At 41.2% G+C, this 22,832-nt stretch overlaps 1 protein-coding gene across 3 annotated transcripts in view; it reads left to right on the top strand.

The window, feature by feature from the left end:
* Positions 1-22,832, top strand: part of SUMF1 (sulfatase modifying factor 1) — a 122,420-nt gene that overhangs the window by 67,683 nt on the left and 31,905 nt on the right. For all 3 annotated transcript variants that reach the window (XM_053300237.1, XM_053300236.1, XM_053300235.1), the window contains exons 4-7: positions 2,233-2,315; positions 8,411-8,533; positions 9,821-9,935; positions 16,922-17,035. In XM_053300237.1, coding sequence (XP_053156212.1) covers positions 2,233-2,315; positions 8,411-8,533; positions 9,821-9,935; positions 16,922-17,035 — 435 coding nt within the window. The remainder of the gene's footprint in view (positions 1-2,232; positions 2,316-8,410; positions 8,534-9,820; positions 9,936-16,921; positions 17,036-22,832) is intronic.

Here is a 22,832-nt window from a genome sequence, read left to right as displayed (position 1 = left end):
GAAGGAGAGCAGATCAAAAGTCACCCCATCCCCTTGCGCAAAAGAAAACCCTGCTGTGTTGGTGGAGAGTTGGCCTGGATGTCAGCCAATGTGTCCATTAGGAGCTTCTTCCCAAATCTAGCTACATACTGTTTTGTAGTCTTGAGAGGCAAAGGTTTATGTACCTTGCCACTTTAAAAAAAAAAGTGGGTGTGTATAAGGTAACAATAGAAGATAACTGTGGTTGTTTTTCTTGGGGAACAAAGCACTACCAAACCAATGCATCTCTTAACAGTGTTGTTTACCTGTAATAGCTACCCAAACTTTTGTTTTCCATAGCAAACGCTCATTGAAAGGGTCACTCCAAATCATGTGCAGATTTTGTGATTCATCCTAACTGGACAAAACCCACTAGCTATGCATTGTGGCCTGCCAGATGCTTTAACACCCCTCTCTTATTTTTGGAATCCTGTGCAAATGGCAAAACCAGGCAGTTCTCTGAGCTACTGTGGACTACTCTGTTCTCTGTGGACTACTGTATTAGGACCTGAGTTTGGCTTGTTGGGTCACAAGTACTGCAGGCCTGCAAGAATGGTTACACCTCTTTATATATTGCATGATTTTAAAAGGATATTTGTTATATTGCATCTCAGTTTACGTAACTTAGAGACAGAATTATTTTGCAACAATACAGTTCAGCATGGTAATAAAATGCCTGGGAAATCATTCTAAGAGATAGTCTTTGCGTCTGCTCAGTCTCCACCTTCTGGAAGTTTGCAACAATACATCAGACAGAGATTAGTGAGTTAACTAGCTGGAAATAAAAGGAAAAATAAAATGATGGGTGGGTCCTGACCTCAGCCAAATGTTATCATTCGAGGGTAAACCTCCTCCCCCATCCAAAGCAGATTCCAAAAATCACTGTACGGTTTGTACAGACTGACAGTGTTAGCTGTCAGTCTGTACAGATGTTCCAAATGTTCTATTCTACAGCCATCGGGCAAAAATAGTAAAGAAGTTAAAGCTCTTTTCCTGTTCAATGACATGGTACTGCAGCTTTTACAGCACTATGGTGAAATACTTCAAACTAGAATGCTGGGGCATTTTTGTATACATAGGGAAAGCTTAGTAAGACACCCTAGGCAAGTTTCACGAATATCCAGAGGTCTTAAAGCTGGAATTGGTTAAGAAGATAAATGCCATACCTGCAAAGATTTCCAAAAGCTGGGAACCAGGGGTGTAGCTATAATTAAGTGAAGGGATTCAAATAACCCACCCCTCCCTATTTTCTTCATTACCTCCCTAACTCTGCTTTTAAACTTTTTATTGATTTTTACAATATTATCTCCCTCACTCTGAGGGGCCACTGGATTGAGAGGCGAGCACGGGCCCCCTCTTCCCTAGCTATGCCCCTGTTGGGAACTGCTCATAATGAATCATTACAGGTAAAAGAAGAAGAACATAGAACACAGTAGCCATTCTTACATTATATTCAGTGCACATATAATCAGTGTACCTTGTATGCACATGGAGATCTGTAAGCACCTACAGTTATTCAAACATTACATTCCATGCATGTACAACGAGTGGCACACTTACTATCTGTAGCCTGAATATAAGGGTGCAAGGTTCATTCTTAAAATAAACACACAGTCATCTGCATAAACACTCATAAATGGGCACAGACATCTATACGCATGTACAACATTATGGCTGGTATAGACAATAGGCAATCGTGATAAGTCAAGGGTCACACTGAGAGCATACTTGCTATGACAGTAGTGGACTACTTCTAATGTGCTCCTGGTACGTTCCTTTATGGCATTCATCTGTATTAGCACTCTACATGTGCTCAAATTCCTATTTAAGCAGGTAACAGGCTGGGATTGTGGGAGTTGTAGTCCAACAACTTCTGAGAGAATAAGTTTGAGAACCCCTGACATGCAGGATAAGAGATGTGAGTTTTAAAATCTGGAAAGGAGCATTTTCCTGTAACTGTTAGAACACCACAACATCACATATATTTTCCTCAGTCTTCTGTTTCATACTGTGCAGACTTTTGATTTACTAGTTAGTGCTAACACAAACTGGTCCACTGTTTATGATGGACAACCATCTAGCCAATTAACACAGACTGAGAGGCACTAAGTCAAATACATGGTGCAGTCATTCTTGTGCTACTGCCAGCAGTACTTCCCTTCTAGAATGGCCTCTGATCAGAAGAACATCAACTTTCGTTTTGCCCTTTTTTAGGTTGCAGCTGCTCCCTGGTGGATGCCTGTTAAAGGGGCTAACTGGAAGCACCCTGAGGGTCCAGATTCTGATATCTCAAGCAGGTGAGCCCAGACAGCTCTTGGCTTTCAACTGTGGTGTTTGCTTCTCACAATAACTTTAGTTGTAGGGTACAGACACCTGGTTATAAGAAGTATGCATACTGCATCAGCTTTGCAGGGTGTGCATTTCCCCCGCCAAATGTTGCTTTGCATTAAAAACATAGAAACAGGAACCTGATCCTTTCTCACTTGGCATATATTTCAAGAGGTTGCATCCTTATAATTGAGTCGGGATGCATGCTACTTGAGTATTTGTACCCCCAGTACAAAGTATGTAGTGAGAAACTGCCCTTAAGTTCTGCTCCTTCACAAGCTCTCCTTGTGAATAATGAGATCCCCAGGGTATTTGCTTTCTGCAGTCTTGCTTCTCTTTTTACAGTGCTTATCTTCCATCGCACTCCTGCTTCAGTACACTTAAGTTGTATGTAATCGAAGTATAGTGTAGCTGTTAAACAGGATTGTATGGAGTGGGTTTTTGACTAGATTATGCTTTATCGTTAGCTATTAAAGTCTTGTTCAAAAAATGGTCCCACACTGCTCTGCCTGGCAAACAAAAATGCATTAATGCATTTGATGCACATTGACATGTACTGTAGATGCAAAGGACAAAAAAATTTTGGTATAGTATTTTCTGTGAAGGCTCTGTATTCTAGAGTTCATTTTGTTTGTAGGTTTCTCAATAACTCTACAGAGATACTTGGAAAAGATTTTTGTAGATGAGTTTTTCATATATAATATGCATAATAAAACTACTTTTTTGTTAAAGTTGCCACCATGAAGCACTTTGTATAGCAAAGTACATTTAACTCCTAGGCAAATGAAAATGATAAATATCAAAAATATTAAAAATGCATGCAATTTTAGATAAAAACAGACTATAAATGGAGAGATACATAGAGGTACACATTTGAATTTCTGAATGTTAGACCCTAGAAAATGGTAATAACCAGCAGCAATGATATAGGTATTTGTTACTTTTTATGATCTGCTTTTTCAGAATCTGAAATAGTATGTTGTTTTGATACTTGGGTTGGCTTTATTGTTATATTACTAGCACCTTGTAGGTCAGAAAGGTGAAAGGGAAGTATTTAATAAAGAAATGTTTTTGTACTGAAGTTCTCAGATTGCATGTGAGGGACCATAATGTGGAGTATTATGGACTTGCAGAAATATAGTTGAATTTCTCTCTAGAATGAAAGGCAGTTTAAAATAAGAAACTTTAATTTTAATCTGGAAAACTCTACCATGATCCTAGCAGTCAAGGTTAGCAACACAAAGTGGTCTAACTCAGTGGTTTTCAGGGCATTGCTTTATCAGCTTGTCTGATGATGAATCCCTCATTTGCCCCAGAACATTTTCAGAGAGTTATTCTGGGATGCACACTGAAGGTGCTAGCCAAGCTTTATTTTTTATTTTATTATGGTATATTTGCTATATTCCCTTCCAGGAAGAAGTATGATTGGGAACAATCACCCCCTCACCTGTATGAGTACCTGCACTTCAGAAATACAGATGCTAGTGCTGTGCATTTTTTATTTATTTATTTATTTATTTATTTATTTATTTATTTATTTATTTATTTATTTATTTGGCTGTATATTCATGCCATTGGGATGTCAGCTACTAAAATCCATAAAATTGCAAATTCAGCATCTGTTTTCACACAATACTCTGTCCAAACATTAACCTCCCCCACGACGCATGCTAGAAAGTCTGTGCAAATAAAGTATTCAGATGCCAAAAATGCATCAAGGTTGGTAGCATGTGCACTTCGCTGGGGAGGGCATTTCAAATACATGGAGCTGTGACCCTTGTCTCCTTTACTGCACTTTTCACTTAGAAACTGTTCTGCTGACATTTTAATAATGATGTTAGCATACTTAAAGGAGCTGACAGTTTCTTGTTAAAGTCATGTTCTGCATTTGCTCTAAAACTACCTTGTTGAGGATATTCTAATAATAATGACTAGTTTAATTTAATTGTTTAAACTGAAACATTCAGAAACTTTGGACATGCCAGTGTTCCATTTAGTCCACTTGATTTTCAGCCAGATACCCCTGGGGAGCTTGTAAGAAGGATATGATAGCTAAAGCCATTCCATATTTGTTCACTTGAAGGCAAGTTTCTTACATCTATGTAAGAACAGATGAATACCTGGAGTGGGTTAAGGATAACATCTGTGATCTCCATGCATGCAATGGAAAATGAAAATGGGGCTTAAGAGCACCAACTTCTACATACCTAGATCCTCTTACATGTTTAGGAAACCATATTGCATGAGAAATATATGCCTGTGTAGTTCTATGTGCATAGATATCCCATTTCTGCCTTCTGTTGAATGCATGGAGGTCGGGGCAGGGCCAGTAGGCATGATTCCCCTATCCTTGAGCTCAGTGATGAAATGAGGAATGGAATGTGGCAAGAGAGCAGGTGTATTCTGGCACTACAAAAATGACAATCCATAGAAACATAGGAAGTCAAACAATTGGTCCATCTAGCTCAGTATTAGCTACACTGATTGGCAGCAGCTTCTATAAGGTTTCAAGGCAGCAGTCTTTCCCAGCCGTATCATCAGATGCCAAGAATTGAACCTGGGACTCTCTGCATGCAAAGCAGATGGTCTACCACTGAGCTACAGCCTCACTCGCAAAGATGTCATACATGGGCCTCCCATCCAGGCACTGATCACACAAAGACCTGCTTAAATTCAGCAAGATGGCTGTCTCATGTGCCCTTAGACCATTCTCTGAAGCCAGTTATATAGCAAAGTGACATGGTATAGCTGATGGGAAATATAGGATCAGAGCATAGGTCTTCATTTTTTGACCCAGTACTTTTTCTGTTGGAGCATGCTGACAAGCTGCTTAAAGTACAAAATTGATCTTATTTGTATTGCTAAAGTACCAGTTGTTACATAAGAGAAGACAGAGACCATGGGAAAAGATAATTGACAGGCAAGATGGAAAGATTTATTATAATTGTTCGACTTTAAATTCAAACCTCCTCTGCTCTCTGAAGCCCATCCCACCAAAACTGTGCGTTGTGAAGCCCCACTTGACAGAGATGAATACTTTTGTAGAAAGCTGTAAGATACAAAGTGGCCTTGAGTCTGTCATTAAAGTGTACTAATCAAATTCTTCCCCTCAGGGCTGGTAAAAGCTGACGTATTTTTCAAATCCTTTAAGACAAGAACCACATCACTCACTGTAACATCGTGTAATTCTTGCTCCTCAAGACAATTCTGTCATTTGCTCTCCAATGGAATGGAATGAGGATGAACTGACACCAAAAATAGAAGCACCACTTATCCTGAGGGGATTTAAAAAATAAAAAAGAGGTCAAAATCAGTGCTAAATAACCAGAAATCTGCTCTCTAACCCTAATGTATTATGGAAGTTTATCATTTTGACCCAGGACGTGGTCATATTAACTAAAGTATTCTGGAACTGTGTTCTGTAGAAACAGTGCAATGCAGGAAAAATAAAAACCTACACCAGACCAAATATAAATAAATAAGAAAGGTTGCTGAGTGTGTGTCTTGTAATGAGCAGTAATTGCTGAGGAAGATTCAGACCACTGCCTTATATAGTGATGTGATGAGGCCACTGCCTTATATAGTATATATGCTTTGTGACAATGAAGCCTTGCCACAAAGTGAGCATGTGTCAGAGAAAAAAGCCCTGTTGGTGGTTGTTGTATCAAGGGATACTGTAACTTGTGTACAGCATCCCCGTGAACATACCCATATACTCATGTGCTGACGCAGTCTGAAACTCCGCCCCACCACTGCTCTCCACGGTTTGCCTGTGGAGACTAATGCTGTATTCGTTGAGAGATTCTTCCCATGATGCAGAATCCTGGGATACAACAGCCTTTCTCATCATGTTAAGTATCTCTCCATGAGTATAGCACTTGTCTCCACAGGCAAACATGTAATCACGGAGAATGGAGGGGCAGAGTTTCAGAGGCCACCTTCGTACATAATGGGAAACCATGGGTCCAGTAGGCTGGTGGTTTGCCCCATTCCCTCTCTTGGGCTCCCAGATCATCCAGTCTGGGAGACTGGGAGGGGACTGACTGTGCGGGCTTCCTCCGTCTAATGATGGACAGCCGCAGCAACCAACTGGATATGGAGAGAGGGAGGAGCTTCCTACCCTCAACTCCAGTTAGAAATAGCAGCAGCCTTTGGATGACACAATCCCACTTTCTAACTGGAGTTATTGGCCATGAAACTGAAAAGCAACTGAGGGTGACTATTCAGGTTTGTGACCTGAAACATTGGGTTGCTTTTCAGATGGAACTGAGGGTTCATGAATTTGGATGACTGGAAACCTAAGCCTCTGGCATGGTTGCCTGAGGTTTGATTTTATGTCCGAAGGCGGTGGGGCCTGCAGGTGCACTATTGGGAATGCTGTTATGAGTACCAGATACAATAACTAATGGACAGAGCTAAGGTGTGGGAAAGGAGGTGGTGAGAGAGAGAGAGAGAGAGAGAGAGAGAGAGAGAGAGAGAGATACAAAGGCAGGCAGAAGGGATGAATGAGAAGATTCTCCTATGGTCTGCTGATTGAGTAGCTAGGTATAGGGAAGGAGTGGTGTGTGTTTGGAATTTTACAGCCCAAACCAGCTGTAGGCCTCTGGCATACTTACCTTTTGGCAACTGACTTAAGAGAGAGAAAAACCTATTTAACACATCTCAGACATGTGGTGAGACTGCAGTTCACCCCTCAGTTTTAAGAGGCTGCGGACTGTGATTTTGCCACAGGTTGAAGATTCAAATAAATTATTCCCATGCCACAACAAAAAGCCCTGCTCTATAGCCCTATACATTCAGTGGAACATGTGTAGGCCGATTATCTGAGTCCTCATGATTTTATCTAACATCCAAAGCATATCTCTGTATATACCATCCTCTCTGTTAGTTGTCAGTCACAGCTGCAGAAAATGACTTCTATGGGTTTAAGGCATTCTGGGGAAATTCTTCTTGCACTTCGTATTGTCAATGACTAATCCTGTGGTATATGCATGTGTAATTGCTCTCTTAGAAGCCAGTGAGTGACACAATTCTCTCAGGAATCCACCCACCCACCCTACTTTATTTAAAACAAACAAACCCAGCTCAAATAAACACTTAGGATGGTCTGGGGCAGTGTATGTGCACATATATTCAGAGTGGGACCTTCCTGATTCAATTTGAGCAGGATTTAAAATTAACTGTTTAACTGAAACACATCATAAAACTTGGGTTTGTGTGCACATGTGCACACCAGAGGGAACACTGTCTGGAACTCATTTTGCATTTCATGTTTTACATTATGCAAGCAAAATGACAGGGGTTTTCAGTGGGCTGAATAACACTTTTAAAAAGTGTTGTTATTAACCTGTTATTAAGGAGAGGAGAGCTGGTCTTGTGGTAGCAAGCATGATTTGTCCCCATAGCTAAGTAGGGTCTGCCCTGGTTGCATATGAATGGGAGACTTGATGTGTGAGCACTGTAAGATATTCCCCTCGGGATGAAGCCACTCTGGGAAGAGCAGAAGGTTTCAAGTTCCCTCCCTGGCTTCTCCAAGATAGGGGTGAGAGAGATTCCTGCCTGCAACCTTGGAGAAGCCGCTGCCAGTCTGTGAAGACAATACTGAGCTAAATAGACCAATGGTCTGACTCAGTATATGGTAGTTTCCTATGTTTCCTAACCTTTATTGATCATAGGTACCTATTTATCTCTGGTAGTCTCTGTTCATCCTGTTTTCCTTCCCTTGGGAGTACACAAAATGGCTTTTCTCTTGTTACTCCTCTTACTATTTTCATCCCACTTTGTCTACATAAATTCTCAGGCACTGTCCCACTATCTTGACTCCTGCAATGATCTCTGTGTTTTTGGTTTTGTTCAAAAAAACGTTCTATCCAGTTCAGTCTCTAGATGGGACTCTGGCATAAAGCAGGATAACATTTTTTTCATGTGCACTCCTTGATTGTGCCAAGCGTAGTCCGTGATCTGACAAGAAGTTCTAATTCTGTTTCACTGTGCAGGGCTGAACTGAACTGAGGCAGGTTTTTCTTGTTTCAGACTGAGTATTATTTTGGTTTGTTTCTCCCAGAATGGATCATCCAGTTCTTCATGTCTCTTGGACTGATGCTGTAGCCTTTTGCAGTTGGGCAGGAAAGCGACTACCAACGGAGGCGGAATGGGAATACAGCTGTCGGGGAGGCCTTGATAATAGGTACTTGTCATGATTTTGTTCCTTTTGCAGTTGGTAGCAGCTACAGCTGGGGAAGCACTTTCTAACTCATAGTGTAATGAGCACATCAGATTCTACTAGTTGCAGCTTTTTAGCAGATCAGAATTGGGCAACATCCTCCTCATACCACTATTTGTGCAAAACAGAGGTTTTACTTGGGAGTTCTACAGATCTCTTCTTTTAAAGCACAAGGATTTTGCCTTCCATGATCGCTACCATAGAGGCTCCTAGCTGTGCAAAGTAAGTCTCTCTGTGTGTGTGTGTGTGTGTGTATTTTCTATTTATATGCCACCCTTCCTAAAGTGGCTCTGGGCAGTTTACATTAAAATAAAAAACACATAATAAAACAATTTTTTAAAAAACATTTAAACTAGAATTAAAATTAAAACTAGACTTTTAATCATTAAAAGCCAGGCTAAAAAGATGGGTCTTTAAGGCTCTCCTGAAGTCCTCCAAGGAAGATAATCCTCTCATATCCACGGGGAGCACGTTCCACAACCTCGGGGTGACAACTGAGGAGGCCTGATCCCAGGTTACCACCAGATGAACTGGTGGCACCCAAAGATGGGCCCCTCCTGGTGATCTTACTGAGTGGTGGGAATCTTGTAGAGAGAGATCCCCAGCTGAATTCCAATTGCGTTCCAACATGCCAGAAATGTTTCTTTTTCTGATAGTAAATGGCTGTATGAGGAAGCATGATCATTTCTGAACTCATAACTACAAGTGGTTTCTCAAGTGAAAGGGTGGAGAAATGAAGGTCAGAGGAAGCCAATCCCTACCCCTGTATAGGCTTCCTCTCCCCCAACCCCCGGCCACCTGCTTCTACAAGAATATCCATCCTGATCTCCCCTTTGCATGGTTTTTCAACCATGGTTTTTCAACATGGTATATTTTGTTCATCTGGTTCCCAGGCTATAAACTATGCAACAATATTTACAGCCCTAGGTGCCCAGTTTTTCTTTGAGAGCTTAGATTTGGTTACAATTTTTGTTCAAGGTGAAAAGTGTTGTTCTTTACTATGTAAATCTGTAATGCTGCCTTATAAAACTGCCATACAAGTATGCAATGCTAAGTACATTTTTTAACATCTGCTTTTTAAAAGCATCTGTATGTGCACAGCATTGGCAGATTCTTGCTAAGTGATCTATAAAAAATAACTTTTTGAGACTGGCAGCCACTCATGCCTCTCATCTTTGATCTCCTTGGCTCCGAGCCAAAAGCAGCCTACTGTTACTCTGGATAAAAACTGCTTGTACTTTCTTTCAACAGACTTTTCCCCTGGGGGAACAAACTTCATCCAAAAGGTCAGCATTATGCTAATGTCTGGCAGGGAGAATTCCCTGTGAGCAACACTGGGGAAGATGGATACAAAGGAACGGCACCTGTAAGTATGAAGGAAATTTACTAGCCCACTCCCCACAGCTCATGGGTAGCCTTATAAATGTAGAAATGGGGAGATTTTGGAGACTGTATCCACACAATCAGTTTTAGGTAAAAGCCCCCATAAAGTCTGGGCCACAGTCTGGCAGGCAGGCAATGCTCCTGTGTTCTCCCTTTAGGTTGCTGAGCTGCTCAGCAAAAGGAAGATGAAGAACCCCTAGATATAATGCTGGGTGCTCTGGAGAGGCAAACATTCAAGACTTTCCCCTGTTATCTCTAAGGTGTGGTACAGATGTAATGTTACTGAGCTATTAACTGGTTAATAGCCATTGACAGACATTTCATTTATAAACTTGTCTAATTTTAAACTAAATGTCCATTACATGGGGAAGCACAACGGGAGCTGGGTGTCTATTCCCAGAAGCCTAGGATGAGAAATGTGGCATTAGCTGCTGAAATTTCACCAGTTTGTACTGAACACAGTAAAACTTCTTAAAACTTATTGGAGACACAACTCTTTTCCACTTTATTTTATTTATTTATTTATTTGAACTATTTATACCCCGCCCCTCCAATACTCTACTGCTTACCCCATTAGCACTTCAGCTGATGGGATAAGGGAAAACAGCTAAGTAGGTGAAAACGTTTGGGACAGTACTATCATTGTACCCCACTGAACTGGTGTCAGTAATTTCAAATATATTTTGTATTATTACTCCTTGTTTCTCATGTTGCTTACTGACTTAATTATGAGGTTGTGGTAGCTACAAGATGGGAAATGTGAAAATTGTGTGGCCTCATGCAGTACTTTCATCATTTAAGTGTGGTTAGGAAATCTTTTGCAGTTTAAGTTGCAAGCTGAGTCTGCTTCTACTGTGTCTTTTTCAGCAGTGGATGAATGTCGGAATTCTTAATCTAGGATGAAACAGTCATAGTAACCAGAAGAATAGATTAGATCTGGCAAGTCCTGGAGAAAGGAGCAATTACAAATAGAGATGAAGGGTTGCATTCAAGCTTTAAGTGAAAGAAAGCAGAGCCTTAATACAGGGCAAAGAATTGTGGCTGACATACCACACAGCCAAATACAGAGGATAGGGCACCGCCTGTGCTGGTGTGTGTGTGTGTGTGTGTGTGTGTGTAACCACTGCTGATGGTGTTGCAGAACAGAGCAGTTCCGCTCTGATGTAAAGTTGTACAAATGCAGTTGCATAACCCGACAACCATTATTTACAGTGGGTGTCACTTTGAACAACTGCATTTGCACAACTTTATGTCAGAGCAGAACTACTGTGTTTTGCAACACCATCAGGTTTTATACAAACACACACACACACGCGCGCACACACACACACACACACACACACACTAAGACAAGTGGTGCTCCAAGCGCCCATGTTTTGCTGTCTGGTATATCACCCAGTCTAAAGTATCAATGGGGTAGCATCCTAACTAAATTAGTTATGACTAAATCTCACTGAAATTAATAGGATTTTTTTTTAGTCATGATTAATTTGACTCAGTGTTATTTAGTCATGACTAATAAGTTGGGAGTGCTTCCCACATATTTGGAATTGTATACTGATAGTATTCACTCTCGACATACACATTTATTTACAGGAGGCACATAATTATATGTTTTTGAGAACCCATTAATAACTATGTTATTAATAACTATGTGGGGAAATGACTTGATTATCAAGCCAGAGGTTGCTGGACCGAATCCCCGCTGGTATGTTTCCTAGACTATGGGAAACACCTGTACTGGGTGCAGCAATATAGGAAGATGCTGAAAGGCATCTTCTCATACTGTGTGGGAGATGGCAATGGTAACCCCCTCCTGTATTCTACCAAACCCCTGCTAACTTGGCAAAGAGGCACCTTTTAATGTGGTGATTCTCTTTATTTAGGAAGGGGAGAGTAACAGGCCCTATCCACCCCCAGCACAGTACCTCCAGTGACTGTTGCTGGTGTGTATCTTATGTTTCTTTTTAGATTGTGAGCCCTTAGGGGACAGGGTTCCATCTTATTTATTTGTTTGTTATTTCTCTGTGTAAACCACCCTGAGCCGTTTTTGGTAGGGTGGTATAGAAATTGAATTATTAAGAATCATCATCATCATCATCATCATCATCCCTCAGTGAGGCACTACCTTGGCGTGGTTGTGGGGCTTGCGTGCTCTGAAGAAGGTGAGAGCTATGCCAGAGGTCAAACCATACTGGACAGGTCTCACCAGAGGAGCCAGACGAAGAGTGCGTCTCCCATCAACAATATGGTGAGACGTAACTTTAATAAATCTATACCGGATCGGTCTTCGCCCGGGTCAACAAGGACCACGTCAGGTGCTGGAGTCCCTGGACATCTGGTGGCAAGTGGGCAACAGGACTCAGGATCTTCAGTTGAGAAACCAGGGCTGGAGACTGCAAAGTTACTGGAAGAAACGTTGCTTAACTGAAAAGAAAAAAAATACGAAAAATACCAACAAGGAAATAATAATCTGCTATTACAAGTCTAGTCCAACTAGAAAAGGTTATTTAAAAAGAATGTACCAAATTTGGAAAGAGAAGCATCCAGACACAGAAATAACAGAACAAAGGCTAGCAGACCAGAGAAGATTCATAATAAGAAATACAGTATTCACAGGAGTTCAGCTGGAAGAACTGCAAAGAGCAACACAGGCTCAAGATATGGAAGAAGAATTACCACCAACTGAAGAGTTGCTCAGGTGCAGGTGGAGGAGGTGTTGGAAATCGAGGATGCCACTGTTGCTGAACTGTTTCAAAATCAAAACCAGGCAACCTCCCCTTTGCCTTCACTTCAAAAACCCAAATGCCGTTTAACAGAAAAGCAACAAGAACTAAAGCAAAAAATAACTGAGCACATGAACCAAACAACCACCAGGGTTCGACTTCCAGCTCTAAAAACAGTTGCCGAAAAAACAACTTGCTCAGGCTTTAAAAGATGTCAATGCTGCACTTGCAGAAATAACAACCAATAATTTGCAAGAAACAAACCAACTAATGCACAGTGCAGCAACAATAACACCACAAGAGCTTGGATATAAGATCAGTGGACCTGTCAAAAAAGAAAGCAGTACATCACCTAAATTGAAGATTAGATTAGAAAATTAAATCTCCAGGCTTTAGATCAGATGCTAGTAAATTGAAAGATATGAAAGACAAGAAGCTGAAGAATGAAAACACCAAACAGTATCTGATCCAAAAATACCACCTAGATTCAAGGAAAATTAGAGAAGTCCTGGAAATAATAAAGCAGCAAATAACAGCAGTGTCAAAGAAGATTAGCAGATACGAAGCCAGAATTACACAACAAAGGTAGAATCTTCAATCCCAGTCGAATCAGAGACGTTTCTACCAAAGCATAGAAGGAGAAACTGCAAGAAACCTAGAAACACCAAATCAAGAAGAAACAGTGCAATTCTGGCGGAAATTATGGGACAATCCAATAGATTATAATAAAAAGCAGGCCGGATGAAAGAGGTCAAAAAAATGTAACCAACAAATGCAAGATCTAATAATAACACCAGAATTAATAAGTGAAAGAGCAAAGAAAATTAAAAATTGGACTGCTCCAGGCGACGATGAACTGCATGGCTTTTGGCTTAAATACCTAACAAGCCTTCATAAACAACTATCAAAACAGTTCAATCACATTTTGCAAGGAGGTGATATTAAACAATGGCTAACAACTGGGAAAACCCATCTCATAATGAAAGACCTAGCAAAAGGTGTGGTTGCAAGTAATTATAGACTGATAACCTGCCATGTTCAAATTATTAACGGGAATAATAGCAGATGAAGTGATGCAACACTTATTAACTAACAAACAGCTTCCAGTTGAACAGAAAGGAAATTGCCCGAACACCAGAGGCACAAAAGACCAGCTGCTGATTGACAAAATGATTTTAGAAAATTGCAAGAGAAGAAAAACAAAGTGTTGCATGGATTGAGTACAAGAAAGCCTTCGATTTATTGCCTCACAGATGGATACTAAAATGTTTAGAAACAACTGGTGTCAGCAAAAACATTCAGATATTTATTTAAAAAGCAATGAGCATGTGGAGTACACAGTTAACAATCAATGGCAAAACACTTGGACAGGTTAGCATTACAAGAGGCATTTTCCAAGGGGACTCACTATCCCCTCTATTGTTTGTAATCGTCATGACCCCACTTTCACAAATACTATACAAAACAGGCCTTGGATACCAAACATCTAAAACATCAAGTAAAACCAACCATCTGCTGTACATGGACGATCTGAAGTTGTATGGAAAGTCCCAGTCAGAAATTGAATCACTGCTAAGCACTGTCCGTATATTCAGTAGCGATATAGCAATGGAGTTTGGACTAGACAAGTGTGCTGCATTAATAATGAACAGAGGAAAAATAAGAAAAACAGAAGGAATAGAACTGCCCAATGGAAGCAACATCAAGAACCTAGAAGAGAAAGAACATTACAAATACTTGGGCATTCTCCAGGCTGATAACATTGCACACACTGAAGTTAAAAGAAAAATTGGAAGTGAATACATCAGGAGAGTTAGAAAAATCCTAAAGTCCAAACTCAATGGTGAGAACACCATACAAGCCATAAACACCTGGGCTGTACCTGTTATCAGATACACTGCAGGAATAATAGACTGGACCCAGGCAGAGCTAGAGACGCTAGATCGTAAGACCAAAAAAATCATGACCATCAATCATGCTCTGCACCCCCGCAGTGATGTAGATAGGCTATACCTCCCTTGCAGCTCAGGTAGAAGAGGAATGCTGCAAGTCCATCAAACAGTAGAGGAGGAGAAAAGAGGCCTTGAAGAATATATGAAGGACAGTGAAGAAGATGCACTTCAGATGGTCAATAATGCGAAACTATTCAACACCAATGAAACAAAGCAGGCCTACAAGAAAGAACAAGTCAAGAACCGAGCAGAAAAATGGAAAACTAAGCCACTGCATGGTCAATATTTGCACAATATAAGTGGAAAATCAGACATCACCAAGACCTGGCAATGGCTTAAGAATGGCAACTTGAAGGAAGTTGGTAATTGGCGCCCTGGGTGCAGTTCCAAAAGACCCTTGAAGAGCACCTCAACACCATAGGGGCCACAGAAATCACCATCAGCCAATTACAAAAAGCAACTTTACTGGGAACAACCTATATTCTGCGACGATATCTATAACAACATTGACAATAAAATTCAGCCATCCCAGGTCCTTGGGAGGACTCTATGTCTGGATAAAACAAACCAGTCAATAACACCTGTCTGACTGTGTAAACAAACAAACAAACAAACAAACAAACAATATAGGCAACCACAGGGCTCTGTGGTCACCAGGAGTAGACAGTGACTCAACGGCACACTTATACAGTTCATACTATCAGTTTCAAGTTGAAAATCTCAATGGATATTGCTTTTCTCATTTTCATTTGGTGAAGTGGCTTTGGGAGAGAGCCTTCATGATGAAACTGAACATTCCTATGTTTTAATAAAGCTAGCTGTAACAAAAGAAGTATTTTTCAGATAAATATATGGTTTCTTTCACACGACTATTTACTGTGTTAAAATTAATGAGAAAATCACTTTGTGGTGATTCTTCTACCTGAAAAATGGCCACACACCAGTAGTCTTTAGTGGGAATGCAGAAAGCTGGGGTGGGGGGGGGGGATTGGGTGGGAAGAGGTTGGGAGGCCCTTTTCAGTTTCTTTTGTGGAAAATATGGAGAAGACATGCTTGTGGAATATAGGTTACTGATTCTGTGAAGTGATTAAAGTCTCATTCCTGTTAATTTGTAAATGAAGTGAATTATGGGTGAAACATGGTAGTAGATAGGTACTGTAGGTAAAGCTTTTTTATTTTTGTTTTTTGCATATAGTGCCTGTTATCCTTCCTGAACTGTGGTTTGAGGACGTGGCTCCTGAGCAGCTAGAGGCTTCTTGAGCAGTTGAGTGTGTGGGAAAGGGGCCTCCAGATACTTGGATATCCTCTGCCTCCAGAAATACTCTTTGTCGCCCAGAAACATGCCCCTCAGGGCTGTATGACCCTCAGGCCATATTTCTGGAAATCAAAGAGTACCCATGGAGAAAGGGAGAGCAGCGAAAAATCGCCCCCCTTTCCCCCATCTATGCACTCTGTTGCTTAAGAGGCCTCTGGATGCATTAAGAGTACACACTCTCTCTCTGCAAGGATGTAGCTCCTGTCCTGCTGTGTCCTCGGACCAATGCTCTGAATGTTGGCCATTAATCTGAATTTTGCAAGACATAAAGTAAATTGTGGTGGTAGAGTTGGATGACAAAGAGTCTTGGACAGGGTATACTAAGATATAAAGAGAATAAGAGAAAGCAGGGTGACTAGGGGTGTGCACGGAACTGGTGGAGGGTGGTTGGAGGGTAGATACCTTTTAAGGACTGGGGAGGGTGCTCTTCCTCCTGCTGTGTTTCCCCAGCTGGAGCTGCAGTTTAAAAGGGTCAGGTGGTGTGGCAGCGTACCTCCCTGCCACCCTGTTGTCTCCTTGGACTGGAAGTGACTGGAAGTACCCGGCACATGTGCCCAGCATGTGCACTGGGTACTTTCGGTCACTTCTGGTTCGAGGAGGCAACATGTTGCTGCCTCACCTGACCCTTTTAAATTGCAGCTCCAGTGGAGGAAACATGGCAGAGGGGTAAGAGCACCCTCCTCAGTCCTTAAAGGTATCCCCCCGCCTTCGAAACAGTCGGATGGCTTGTCTTGCTGGATTTAGAAAGAGAACTATCTTTGTAGTGATGTCCATTAGCAAGGGCAGGAGTCTGTGTTCCTGTTTAAGCCACCTCTGGGGATCCCTTTCGATTGAAGGAAGAAGCAGAAATTAAGCAAAATAAAAAGACAATATGTGTGCTCTTTTTAGTAAAACTGATTGACACTGCTGAAAAACTTTTAATTTCTCAAGAACAACTAGATTAAACCGTAGAGTATTTATTTATTCTCTTTTGCAGGTAACAGCATTTCCTCCAAATGGTTATGGCTTGTATAACATTGTGGGAAATGCCTGGGAGTGGACCTCTGATTGGTGGACTGTTAATCATTCTGCTGCTGAAACATACAATCCAGTGAGTATTTGTTATTAATAAGTATAACACAAGACACACATCTGGATATGCTATATGTTAAATCAGGAGACTTCACAGTGAAAGCTGTTCCCCACCATTTATATGTAGCATTTTTCAACTGGTGTGTGTTTGTTTCGATTTTCAAAATGTCCATCCACACCTTAAATGAAATGTTGAAATGAGTGTTGATTGCTTCAAACTGCTTTTGTGCGTTTGAGAAGAATTTGAAAACAATCTACTATAACAGAATTATTAGAGTGTGGGTTTTTTTAACCCTAACTTAATGGAGATTAAAGGTGAAGACAGACAGAAGGTCATCCTAAGAATGCCAGAATGGGGTTTGAATACCCATTCTCTGCTGCATTCAATGGCAACTGTTTCCAGGACAAGTCGGTCACTCGGTTGTCAAGCCCCTTTGACCTAATATAAAAATCTTCTGAATGCATTTTGCCTGATTTCCTTGGTGTGAATCCAGGAAGTATCATGGTGGGCAATGGACATTCTGAATATGTTGAGTTTTTGAAAAGACTAAATAAAGTAAAAGACTATAACACAGGCAAAAACATTTCTTTCCACCCTTTCCTTCATAAGATAACTTTCAGGTAACTGTGCCAGTTACAGGCTCATCTGAATGTATAAGAGGTGCCTACAAGTCTTATGTGAATGGTCATTTCTTCATTGCATTTGTAGTTCTTTTCTTCACAGAAGAATTCAGGGCATGCACATGGTCTTCCCCTTCATCCTTAGGTGCAGAAAGAGTTCATCCATTGAACTTCATAGCTGAGCAGAGATTTGAATTTGAATTATAGTCACCACATTGTGTGTGTGTTGGGGGGGGGGTCTCTCTCTCTTTCTCTCTCCCTCTCCCTCTCTCTCTGAGTTGAGAAGTAAATGCAGTAGAAGCAAGTACACTTTCAATATCTGGTATGTGCCACTTCTACCCTATGAGTTATTATAGAGTGAGCATGTCCCTCCTTTGTATCACAGTTCCTTTTGTCTTCATAAACATATCTTCATAATCTAGAACAATTGGAAGTTTGTATATCACTTGATCATTCTTTGTAAAGGAGTCTGTAGTATTTATTTGGCCTGTGTCCATAATCAATGTCATTTCTGCTTGTACCACCCTCCACCTGAAACATGTAGCAGTGGTATAAACAACTACAACCCTTTTATTTTGTTCCTTGAGTGCCTGTGGACAGTCAAAATAATAGACAAGAGTAAAATGGTAATCCTCAAAACTGAAGTGGTCCATAAAACTGCATATTCATAAGCCGAATGGAGAGACAGTGTGGTGTAATGTAGTATTCTTCAACCTTTTCAGAAGTAAAACCTACATTACAATCCCACCCACAAAATGGGGCCCTTTTAATTCTTGTGCCCTGTATGTCACATGCTCCTCTTGGTGTTTTTCTTCTCTGTGTTGGCTTTCCCCCTTTCTCTTTTATGCTGGCCTTTGAAGAAGGAAGCAGCGTAGCAGAGGTTCAGACACCATCTACACCTACTCTCCCACTCCCTGGTCAGAAAAGGACCAGGGAGACCCAGGTTCAAATCCTTACCATTCCCAAAGCTGTACTGGCTGACATGGACCAGTTACTATCTCTCAATATAATCTGTGGGTTGTTTTCAAGATAGTGGGGATGGAAATCACCTGAGCTCCTTCGAAATAGTAAAGGATTAAATAAATAAATAAATTTAGAACTAATGACACAATAAGTACCATATTTATCTCAAGCACTTGGGTGTTAAGAAAGCAAACAAACCCTGCTTTTGTTTAGTCACAACACTCAGCTGTATCACTTTGAATGACACGTCTACCAAATTAAATTAGGATACATTTTCTTAGGAGCAAATTTCCTCTGCATAGCTACCTATATATCCATTAAAAAGCTCAAAGCAACACACAAGAATCAGCAAGTTTGGAAGGTGGGCTCTTTTAGAACAGAGGAAGCTTGAGTACATGAGAGGCACAAATGAATGGGAGGGGACTTTAGGAATTTTCATGGTTATGTTTTTGGAATTGGGGAAAGGATTAATGTGGGGTTTGGGGGTTTTTTTGGCTGATTTTATGACTTTTACTAAGGGTTGACCTGAAATGCCTCCCCTGTCAATTTCGTTGTCCCATTTGCTTTCGGTGAAAATGAAAATGAGGAGAAATGGAACAGATGAAGCTGAATTATATCAAGTCAAACCCTTAGTCTTTCTAGCTTAGTATTGTCCACACTGCCTGGTAGTGACCCTCCAAGGTTTCAGGCAGGAGTCTCAGTCAGGAATTGAGGCCTCCTCCTGCATGAAAAACAGATGCTCTGCCACTAAGCTTTGGGGGAGCAAAATTGGGGGGTCTTATAGCTAGCAGTCCTCTTCTGGGTGACTGACACGCCCAATTTTAATTTCTCATAAGTGCCGTGGGCAGGATGTTATGCTGAGGGCTTGCAGCTTCATGCCATTTGAGGCGAGTCGCAACACAGTCTCCTTCCTGATCCCCTTGCCAGCAGCAAGACCTACGGATCAGACCAGTGCTGCCACTGCCACCCTCCTCACTTTACAGATACAGGCTAGCCCCTATCTCTTACTGCCACATGCTTTCCCCAGCATCAAAAATGGGTTTGTCTGCTTTTGGTCTTGGGAAAAGCACATGTCAGTAAGAGATAGGGCAGGTTAGAACGTGAAGGGGAATAGCATCACTGCTGGCCTCTGACCTGGCACATGAGGCCAGGGAGAAAGAGGTCGTGGGCCAGGACAGGGAACAGCAGCTGCAGCACTAACTGAGTGGCCTGAAGTAGGGGGCAGGTGACCCGAGGCATTGGCTTATCTTGCCTCATGGAGGCGCTGCCCCAGATGGTATGCCATCTGCTAGCTTTATTCCAGGGACTTACGGGAAAGTAAAATCATGACTGCACCACCCAGAGGAGTACAACTGCTGTGGAATTTGTTATGATAGGAAAAACCCTCCAATTCTGAGCTGGAGTTCTCAACAGAGACCTTTTACAAAACAGGAGAAGGGAGCTGTGTTCCTTCTAAATTCACAGTTTTAATTTTTAACAAGGGCACGGACTCTGTGCACAATTGTAAGAGTCTCCAGGTCTGAACTGGAGTATAAATCCCTGAAACAATTTAATCTACTCCATGTATTCTTCATAGCTTGCCAATGTTTCTATCTGGGGTATACAGCATTCAGTGAGGAAAGTATGGAGGAAAAAGACCTGTTTATTCGAAAGGTAGCGCTTCTTTGCCACTGTTTGTCTCCAAAGGAGATTTAAAGCTGATCTGTCATGTTTGCTACAAGTCCGCAGCTTCCAATATATATAACTGCATAAAAGCTAGTGCAAGGACTTTTAGGAACATAAGAACAGCCCTGCTGGATCAGGTACAAGGCCCATCTAGTCCAGTATTCTGTTTCACCCAGTGGCCCACCAGATGCCTCTGGGGAGCCCACAGGCAAGAGGTACGTGCATGCCTTCTCTCCTGCTGTTGCTCCCCTACAACTGGTATTGAGACGCATCATGCCTCTGAGGCTGGAGATGGCCCGCAGCCATCGGACTAGTAGCCATTGATAGACCTGTCCTCCATGAATTTGTCTAAGCCCCTTTTAAAGCCATCCAAGCTGGTGGCAATCACCACATCCCATGGCAAGGAATTCTATAGATCAGGCTTCCCCAACCTGCGGCCCTCCAGATGTTGCTGAACTACAATTCCCATCATCCCAGCCACAATAAGTTGTTGCTGGAGCATCCAGATACAGAAATAACAGAACAAAGGTAAAAAAAGAAAGTAGTACATCACCTAAATGGAAGATTAGATTAGAAAATAAAATCGCCAGGCTTAGATCAGATGCTAGTAAATTGAAAGATAAGAAGATGAAGAATGAAAACACCAAACAGTATCTGATCCAAAAATACCACCTAGCTTCAAGGAAAATTAGAGAAGTCCTGGAAATAATAAAGCAGCAAATAACATCAGTGTCAAAGAAGATTAGCAGATACGAAGCCAGAATTACACAACACAGGCAGAATCTCCAGTTCCAGTTGAATCAGAGACGTTTCTACCAAAGCATAGAAGGAGAAACTGCAAGAAACCTAGAAACACCAAATCAAGAAGAAACAGTGCAATTCTGGCGGAAATTATGGGACAATCCAATAGATTATAATAAAAAAGCAGGCTGGGTAAAAAAGATCAAAAAATGTAACCAACAAATGCAAGATCTAATAATCAGAATTAATAAGTGAAAGAGCAAAGAAAATTAAAAATTGGACTGCTCCAGGCGACGATGAACTGCATGGCTTTTGGCTTTAAAATATTATGGGACTTCCGACTACAAACAGACAAACATCTGCCACACAATACACCAGATATCACTGTAGTTGAGAAGAAAGAAAAACAAGTCAAAATAATCGACATAGCAATACCAGGGGATCATCAGCCAATTACAAAAAGCAACTTTACTGGGAACATCCTATATATAGAACAATATCTATAATAATAACAGCAACAACACTGATAATAAAATTCAGCCATCCCAGGTCCGTGGGAAGGACTCGATGTCTGGATAAAACAAACCAGTTAGTAACACTTGTGTAAACAATGTCAAAAGTCTCTGGTTGAATCCTTGGCATCTCCAATCAAAAATAGATCTGGACAGTAGAACTTTCTGAAGCCTTGGAAAAGCCACTGTCAGTCAACTCTATTGGGCTAGAATAGATGAACCAATAGTCTGATTTGGTCTGGGGTAGTTTTTTACACGTTAAACCATTGATTGCTTCAGAAGATTATCTCCATCCCATTCATGTGCTCTTCTGTTTCTTTCTGGGCCCTTTACTGCTGCAGTCACTCACATTTTTTCCTGAAATCAAGGTTTGTGGGGGTGGCAACATACCAATAGAACACAATGAGTAAAAGGTGGGGTGGCCAAATCTGTCTTTTCCATAGAAAACACAGTGCTGCAAGTGATTTTTCAGAATGAATGATTGCCTAATTCTAAGATGAAAAGTGAGACCAAGCAGCTGTTAAAAAAAGAAAAAGAAAAATCCAAGGAAAAACTGTCAAGACATCTATTTAATATGGGGGGGGGGCGCTCTCATTTATTCCTAATGTGTTTCAAAGGCAACTCTTTTGCAAGGGTTAAGATTTTAACAAGTCTTAACATTTCTCAAGGGAGCAGTCTGAATCTCACACAGCCAGAAGCTTTATCAGCTTGTTTAATTCAAGGCAGTTAGAATCTGCTCATCTCTGAGAGCCGTCTGAAAAGATAACTGAAATTGCCAAGCTGTTTCATTTATCTTTTTAAGAGCGGCTTTCAGAAATGAGCAGGTTCTAACAGCTTTGAATGAAACAAGCTTGTAAATGAAGGCCATAGGACTTTCCATTTTTAGTTGTTTTTCAGATTTGTTTGGCCAAGTCTTATCCCTTGGAAAGGAGGTGCTGTTGAAATTCACTGGGGATAGAAGATGCAGTGTGATTCTCCCCCTCTCGCAAGGGTCTTCCTGTCATTGGTTCACTGTTCCTACTGAACTTTAGAGGGAATAGTGAGCCAACAAGGAGACCCTTAGGAGGGTGAGGGGAGAAAGGTTCAGTCTGAGAGGACTCCTTTACTTACATGAGATATCACTTAACCCCGAACTGAATTAGAATGTCTCTCTTCCCTGCCCCTCCCCCACTCCCATATTCCTCTTTAGTGAGTGAGAAGATTCTGTAGATCGGTTAGCTTGGATTAACTTGCAAAATAGGAATTCTTTATTTTCCTTTGAATCAGACAGTGCACTCAACACTACTTTTATAAGTAATCTTCAGGACTCCAAAA

The sequence above is a fragment of the Hemicordylus capensis genome, chromosome 2 (genome assembly GCF_027244095.1).
Source record: "Hemicordylus capensis ecotype Gifberg chromosome 2, rHemCap1.1.pri, whole genome shotgun sequence".
Lineage (NCBI taxonomy): Eukaryota > Metazoa > Chordata > Lepidosauria > Squamata > Cordylidae > Hemicordylus > Hemicordylus capensis.
This window is presented reverse-complemented; position numbering and strand designations above follow the sequence as displayed.